Raw genomic sequence first — 8,636 nt, forward strand, 5'->3', positions numbered from 1 at the left:
GCAAAACTAAAACAAAGGAAGACGAAGAGAAAAAAGAGAGCAAAGATGACATCAAGAGCAAACCAGAAAATCCCGGGAGTAAAAGTAGAGCGTCTCCGGCAAAATCCTCCGCGAGTTCCCGATCGGCTCGGCCCTCGGCCAGGAGAGACGCCATGGCCAAGTTTCAGAAGGACCAGTGAGTACCTCGTGACGATTCAGAGAAACCTCACACACACACACACCCAGTGCCGAGAATCACACACACAGCGCTTCTATAGGGCCATTATAAGGCCAGTTCACACACACACACACACACACACGTCTGTCGGATCAGCGTGTTCCCTGTCGCCATTATGGAGATCAGTGTTCCCTTCGGTTGGGGACTTGGAGCTTCATTTATATATATATAGGCAGGACAGAACCAGATAGGCTATTAATATTCTTTCACAGCGGTTCTATACGGCCATTATAAGGCCAGTTCACACACACACACACACACACACACACACACACACACACACACACACACACACACACACACACACACACACACACACACACACACACGTCTGTCGGATCAGTGTTCCCCAGTGGTGTCTGTCGCCATTGGTCGATACGATAGTTTCCGATACCTTAAAAAGTTCTGCGATCTGATCCGATCCGATCCAGGGGTAAATCGGTCAATATTCTGATATTATCTGCCTATTTCACACAATTGAATGTTTTATCAACTCACAACTGCAACCAAAATATATTTATTTATTTCAAAATCTCATAACATTTTCTGCATTCACTAATTTTCCAAAGTCATCTTCAGTGTGATTGTCAATACAAATACATATTTTGGGAAAATGTCATAAATTCATGTTGATTTCACCATTATGGAGATCAGTGTTCCATTTGGTTGGGCACTTGGAGCTTCATTTATATGATTATAATTCTCTTCCTATTGATGCAGTGATGCAAATCACAATTACTTGATTTCAAAGAAAGGGAAGTATATATATATATATATATATATATATAGACAGGACATAACATAGGCTATCAATATTCTTTCATTGTTCAAAAGTATTATAATATGAAAGCCTCCAACACAAAGCACTTAAGCACAACAATAAGTAAAAGAAGACTCTATTCAGTGGCCTATTGTGCTGTTTGAGATGAGTGCGCATGCAACCCCTCCAGTTCGACCCGCCCTGCTCTAAGCGGGACTCGAACCCGGGTCCACCCGCATGAGACCAGAGGAGTGAGGTTTACTCGCACAGCGACTACTAGCTGGCCTCCGTTACACATGCTGCTTATTGCAAGGCTTTAAACACGAGCAAAAATTAAACTTGCGTGAAGATTGTATCGATCTATATCGATGTTCTGTTACACCCCATTTAACGCCATATAAACAGACTCAAATGAACTATACAACGAGAAGAAAGTCGTGTCTGAGAGCGGCAATCTTTTATTTTTGTTGGTTAAAATGAATGGGGAATATCTCATGTTTTTCCGTGGGTGGAAGTCCTTCTAAATCCAGCGGCCATCTTGTTTGTTGGTGTCTGAGTGCAGTGAATTCCCTTAAACATGTGTTCAGTGAGTCAGTTCATCATTTCTGTAGTGCTTGTGTTCATGCAGAGTTGAGTTCGGCTGTGCAGAGCTGTGATTGGTCAGAGTCTTTAGTCTCAATGGTATATGTTGGCGTGTTTTAGGACTCCGGGTGCCCGACCCGTTAAAGTCCAGCGGACCTCTATAGGAATGGCAGGAGGAGCTTCAATCAAACAGAAAATCCTCAACTGGTGCAGGAACAAAACACAGAAATATGAGGTAAGCTGAAGCTCACACTCACTCCTAAACACACAACAAACTTTTACAGGGAAAACAAACATCACCTGTGTTTCTAATCAAAGTTACACATTAATCTGGAATATTGGATAAAACATTTAGGAATAAAGCAACATTTCCATCCCATGTGTTCAAGAGAACAGAACCGTCACCTCCTTGGAAATTGGCACAAAATATAAGCTCTTTTCCCTCCATCATAAATGAGTGTCATCTCTCTCTCACACACACACACACACACACACACACACACATACACACACTAAACGCTTCTGGAGGAATTATCATTATCATTCTGATCACAGACTTTGACTCAGGCGTTTCAGAGCCACCAAACCAACATCTGAGATGCTGCGACGCCATTGGTCCACTGGTTAGGCCAGTTATCCAATCACAGCCTCTGCTGAGGCAATCACATGAGGTTTTGTTCCATTCAGAGATATTTTTAATGCAGAAACTCAAGAACCGTCAGTCACAGGGTAGACGATATATTGAGCTGATGGATGGAAATGAGACATACGTCTATCCAATGGCACACACTGCAAACGTCCCGGATCATTCACAGCTTTCAGCCTTTGGACAGATGTTGGACAGATGTGTGGACAGATGTGTGGACAGATGTGTGGACAGATGATTGGACAGATGTTGGACAGATGTTGGACAGATGTTGGACAGATGTTTGGCATGTTGTTAAACTGCTACTGAAGAGCAACATAATCTTGTAAAGATGTATTTCTGTTGTGCTGTTGGTTTCTCACAGATGCCGTGAAGTAAATGTGTGTGTTCTGTGTCGTATCTCAAAGGGGGTCTGCATAGAAAACTTCTCTTCCTCTTGGAGTGACGGCCTGGCTTTCTGTGCACTCGTTCATCGCTTCTTTCCCTCTGCTTTCGACTTCTCCTCCCTCAAAGCCAGCGAACGAGAGAAGAACTTCAGTCTGGCCTTCAGCACCGCAGAGTAAGAACACCTTCAGCGTCAGTGTTACACACAGACACGCATGAGTGTGTGACGAGCTCTCTCTCTCTCTCTCTCTCTCTCTCTCTCTCTCTCGCTCATCTGCAGATCTCTGGCTGACTGCTGCCCTCTCCTGGAGGTGTCTGATATGTTACTGATGGGCAACAGGCCAGACCCACTGTGTGTCTTCACCTACGTACAGGCGCTCTGCCATCACCTCTCGAAGATCGAGAAGGAGAGGAGGGAGAAGGACACAAGCAGAGAAGAAGAGCGAGCGGCCGACGGAGAGAGGGATGAGAGTCCACAAAACCAGGAGGAAAACGGATCAGACTCTGGCATGAAGACAGAACAAGAGACAGATCAGAACGAGAATGTTATAAACGCTGAGGACGAGAAACTGAATGAGTGAATGAAACCAGAATGATCTGCTTTAGTGAATGAATAGTGTAGATCAGTGTGGGGTTCTTTGTTCAACCGTTTTGTGTTTGTATTGGTATTTCATATCATTTGATTTTGATTTAGTTTGGTTTGATTCTTCCGATTCGGACTCATTATGTCTATGATTCTGAATTCAGAAATATGACATGCTGTATGCAAACACAGTAATTCTCTGAGTTCAGTTTACTTATAAAGAGTTTGAAAAGTAAACTTAAAGATTGAAGTTTAATAAGTAATGAGTAACTCTCCGGGTTAAGTTAACGAATACATATGAAGTAAGTTTAATACTTCAATTTCACTTAATATGCTTCATAAATAACATGGATTTAAAAGTTCATTTTAAGTGATGGAGGCTTTAAAAACGACGTGCAATCAGTTTCCAACACTAATAGAAGGCGTTTGAAATGATCAACACTTTATTTTTGTAATAAACAGTTTAAGCACATCACAATAATAAAACTATGAGTCTAAGGCATCTGTCCATGTTCTTAAGACCTGACTAAAATTACAGCATTAATAACTGGACCAGTAAAAGTAAGGTAATAAACACTTCTATGCAGTCTGCTTATATTGTAAGTAGATTGTAAGCACACGTTATGTAGTAAGTATATTAATATCAATGCACTAGAATTATACTTGTAAGTGTACTGTTTTAATACTGCTTGGGACTAAATTGGCCCATAGTGTGTAAAAGTATACTTTTGTAACAGTTTAAAAGTTTTTCGTTTGTACTGCAACTATACTACAAGTGAACTTATAGGAATACTGATAGTTTACTAGTCAAATACTTTTAATTTATGAAAGTACACTTTGAAGTATATTCTCAGAAAACTACTCGTTTTATATACTGCACGTATGCTTGTAAGTAAGTGAACATAACATACTTAAAGTGCAAAAATAATAAGCTATAAGTATACTACTATGTTCCTAATTAGGTATTCATTTCTACACCTGAAATATACCTTTAACTGTAGTTTAGTAGATTTGAAGTAAATTACACTACCAGTGGACTAGCCTACACAACTCTTCACATACTCAGAATTAGAAACGGTTATCTTTATAAATCAATATTTTCAAACAATGTAAGTTTATAAAACAAAAGTATGTACAACTATGTGAACAAGTATTTAATAGGCTACTCAATCAAACAAGCCAAGTGTACTTAGAAATGCCGAATTATACTTTTAACTATATCTCGATCAAACGATTGAGTTCAAGTATACTTAGGCCTTTCTGTCAGTATAAGTCAAGGATACTTAAGTGCAATGTTAAATCTATTTCTGAGAAGTATATAAAAAGTAGACTAATAGCACACTTGAGTAAATGTCTTTTTTGTAAGGGGTGTATACTGAGAATTTCACCAAATCTGCATTCTGCGTACTTCAGGAATAGTATCATTCTGAACACAGTTAATTAGACTTTTTACGGCAGGGTTTCATAACTTATTAAGTTATAAGATAGCAGGGATCCCACTTGTCCTGGAAAATTGATGATACATTTTCCAGTACTGGAAATTAGAGACAATGTCAAATGTCCTGGAAAAATTTCGTCTTGTCCTGAAAAATTATTTTTAAAAAGTTGAAAACAAAGTTTATCACTGGCCCAAAAGGATTAACATTGGTTGCAGAAACTTTTTATCTCATATTTCTAACTAATGTTCTCGCATTTGTGAGTTAACGTAATTGTGATTTAAAGTTAGAATTGTGAGATATGAACTAAAGTCCAATTCTGAGGGGAAAAAATCTTCTTTTTGTCCAATTCTTTTTGCGATAAAATCACAATTGCAAGAAAAGAGTTCTGAAAAGAGAGATAAAAAGTCACAATTACCTTTTTTTATTCTTTATTCTGTGGCGTAAACAAGCTTCCATAGTCATAATGTGTGATTAAGAGCTCATATTAAAACCTGATTTATAGTCAAGTCATGCCTTTTAATGACTTAGAGAGCATTCATTACTGTAGGGCGTGATCCTTGTCTTTTATTCTCGCTGTAAAATTGTAAAAAACCCTGGATGCGCTCTCAACAAAAAAAAGTACAAAATTGTACCTTTTAAGGTCCAAGTGGCCGTCACTGGGGTGGTTCCCTGAAGGGCACATTTTTGTACCTGTAAGTCAAGGGTCGGCAAGTTCAGTCCTGGAGAGCTGATGTCCTGCAGAGTTTAGCTCCAACCCTACTAAGCCACCACAGTATAAATCTCATGGCTCCCAGCATGCATTGCAGCATTAAGTATGTCATCATTGTTGAGATTCATATGCTGATTCTTGATATCTGTGTGCTTCTAAACTCCCCCCTCTAGAATGTATTTAAAAATCAAAATCAAATGTATTGTTGGTGAATATTATTTATTAATTTTTTTTGTCAGTGATGAGTTTTTGATGACTATTATACTATTTTTGTTTATGGCTTCTTTTGATTTGAACAGATTATATGTTTTGTTAACACTGTAACAAAAACCACAAACTCACCTAAAAGCCAAGAGTCAAACTGCCCAACTAAAGAAACACTGATCTCCATAATGACGACAAATAAAACATCAATATCTAAACCTCTGTTAATTCTCAATAAGAGCTTCTATAGATGTCTTTCAGGATTTGGAGCCAAACTCTGCAGGACAGCGACTATGAACTTGCCTACCCCTGCTCTAAGTAGAGGAAAACAATGGTTTAATTGTACCCTAAGGACCAATTGTGTACCTTTAAAGGTACAGTTATATGTTTTGATCCCCAAGGAACAAAAATGTACATCTACTGTACCTTTTTTTCAGAGAGTGTGGGTCTACCACTTGATATAAAGTCAACTTACAAATGGGCTGCAAAAAATAATTTAGCAATAAAGACAAAAACTTGTAAAATGTGGCAACTAACTAATTCAGAAAGTCTGAAAGAGTCCAGTCGTCCAGAACAACCCTAAAGAACAGACAGACAGACTAATCTCTGTTTCACAGAGTGACTTCCACTGCAAACTCAGTCAGCAGTTTTTGTTTTGATGGCTTCGGAACATGAAACCCATCGGGCGAAGCTGTAAATCACAGCGGCGTAGACCTTGATGTGTGTTTAGGCTGGAGCGAGTGAGGGGAAGGTACAGAATGAAGAGAGGAAAATAATTACACATGGTGCAAATGCTGTTCAACCTTGATGAATTTAAGGCTGTTGACACAGTGAAGTAAGTGACTCTGTTTCGTCCACATGTTCCAGTCATTTGGTGCTATATATACGCACAGGAATCTCTCTCAGAGTATCGCATTTCCCTGGCATGAACGTGCTGGAGTGATCTGATGAGGTCCGAGCAGATGCCAGCTCTACCAACACAGGAGCGCATGAGGAGACTCGTGATTCTGGGCTCAAAGTTCTGGAGTGTTTGGTGTTCAATGGTCAAGATCGATTGATCGGCTCAAGACACAGAGCATCATGCAATACGTCCGTTGTTGGATGGGTTAATCATTGCTCGTTTGGATTTCCTGGGACGATTGGGGAACAGTCAACCATCGATATAAGTTCGCCATGGATTCCACCGATCCAGAGTCCTCCAATTACAATGATTCAGACAACTTCACTTCCAACATGTCCCCCTCATCGACGTCCCGTAAGACCACGCACTACCGGGACCATGGAGGACTCAGTTACGGTGTGGGAGTCGTGTGGACGCATCTCCGCCCCTTCATTCCCTTCTTCCTGATCTCCAGCCTGGTGGTGGTCCTGATCTACCTGCTGCAAAGCATTGTGTACGGAGGGCCCTTCACCGACCCCCTGTTCTTCAGCAAGTTTGACAAGCGCTGGCCCCCGCCCGACCAGCAGCCGACCGCCTCAGAGTCCGAACGCGGATCATCCGGGATCCTTTAAACCCAAGAGCCCTTAAACCGGCCCACCAATAAACCCCTGAGAACTCAAGAGATGAGGATTGATCAGACTGACCTGAGTGAGTAAAGGAGGGTTTCCGGTCCTGAGGGGAAAGGATCGAAGCAAAGGCTCCATTGGAATAAATAGCCGAGGACTGAGAAGGTCATTTTGCTAAGACTGGGTTCATCTTTATTCATAGTCAAAAGCGTCAATCGAAAACCATTATAAAGAAAACACATTGCGTTCATATTCTGGGCTCATCTGCTCAACTGTGTCTATAGTATATAGAATTTGATCTTTTAATATCACTGTTTTAGTACATTACAGCACTTTAAGGGTGGGTTGCATGAATAAGGATTAAGCATCTGCAGTCGGTTTTACGTTGCATAGTTAATCTGTGTTTAAAATTAAGTGGTGCAACACAACTCGATTTAAAACAAATCCTTGACTAGCATTAAACTTTCTTAATTTAATTCCTATTGGTGCAACCCACCCTAAGTGTTTTTCACGTTAAGCATTTTAGATTCATTGTAAACCCGAATAAATTGGCAAAACTCAAAAAATTTGAGGTAATCAGTTACATCAGATTTAAGTTAAGAAATGTAAAGTTTAAGTAAGCAGAACTTGCAGATTTATATTTTTGTATATTCTTGAAATATTTGAGTAAGCTAATTTGTACATTTAACTTAAAATTATCATGGAATATTAAATGTTTAGTAGTGGAAAATTGGTGAGCTTTAACTAGGTAATTCAATAAAGGCCACCTTGCTAATTGGGGACGCAATGTTTTGGTAGCATTAGCATAGCATTAGTTGAATGAGGACAGCAGTATTAAACACATTTAACATAAATCTGTTCTCAAACTATTCGTCACATGAGAACCCAACATAACAGAAAACAACAAAACTTTAAACACTACTAAATCTCCACTTTAACATTAATCTTGTACCAAAAACACAATATAACACTTAATTTTGGCATTTTCTGTCCGTTTTGAGTGCCATGGCAAAGCATAATTAAATTTTGTTCGTTAAATTTAAGTTCGTCCAAATTAAAAGAAACAAGTTCATGAAACTCAAAACAATGAAACCGTTCTGATACTCAAAATGTGTGAGTTTTGAGAACTCAAAAGAAAGGGAAAGTTCTAAATACTCATGAAAGTTCATTTGATTGAACTCATTTGTGTAATTTAAGTCGGCTCTACTCAAACCTGTTCATTATTCTGAGCGTTCGGGTTTACAGTGTTCATCTTGTTCACATATTTTAGTTTTTAAGATGTTAATTGACATGTTTGTGCTGCAGTTCTGTGGCTGTTGTGCCCTCTCCGCGACAGTCATGTGACTGAAACTATGAATAACCCCTGACCTGTGTTACTGTCATACTCACAGACACAGACACTTCCTCCAAAACTGCTGGACTGACTGGTGGTCAGTTAAACCACTGGTATTATTTAACATATGTGTGGGTTTTATTATATAGTGCATAATACATGTTTCATGTTCTAGTCATAGTTTGATGTATAGTTATGTCTGCAGTTAATCAGACAAACTCTCTGAGTGTTGTTCACATTTATCCCACAGCTGCGTCCTTTTTTAAATGGACG

General features: G+C 39.4%; 1 protein-coding gene across 5 annotated transcripts in view; it reads left to right on the top strand.

Annotated features, from left to right (window-relative positions):
- smtnl1 (smoothelin-like 1) overlaps nt 1-5,746 on the top strand; it is an 8,337-nt gene extending 2,591 nt beyond the window's left edge. For all 5 annotated transcript variants that reach the window (XM_079838431.1, XM_079838433.1, XM_079838434.1 and 2 more), the window contains 4 exons: nt 1-175; nt 1,680-1,794; nt 2,613-2,764; nt 2,870-5,746. The exon at nt 1-175 is cut by the window's left edge. In XM_079838431.1, coding sequence (XP_079694557.1) covers nt 1-175; nt 1,680-1,794; nt 2,613-2,764; nt 2,870-3,170 — 743 coding nt within the window. In that variant the 3' untranslated portion in view covers nt 3,171-5,746. The remainder of the gene's footprint in view (nt 176-1,679; nt 1,795-2,612; nt 2,765-2,869) is intronic.
- The last annotated feature ends 2,890 nt before the right edge of the window (nt 5,747-8,636 follow it).

The sequence above is a fragment of the Gobio gobio genome (genome assembly GCF_949357685.1).
Source record: "Gobio gobio genome assembly, chromosome: 16".
In the NCBI taxonomy this organism is placed as follows: domain Eukaryota; kingdom Metazoa; phylum Chordata; class Actinopteri; order Cypriniformes; family Gobionidae; genus Gobio; species Gobio gobio.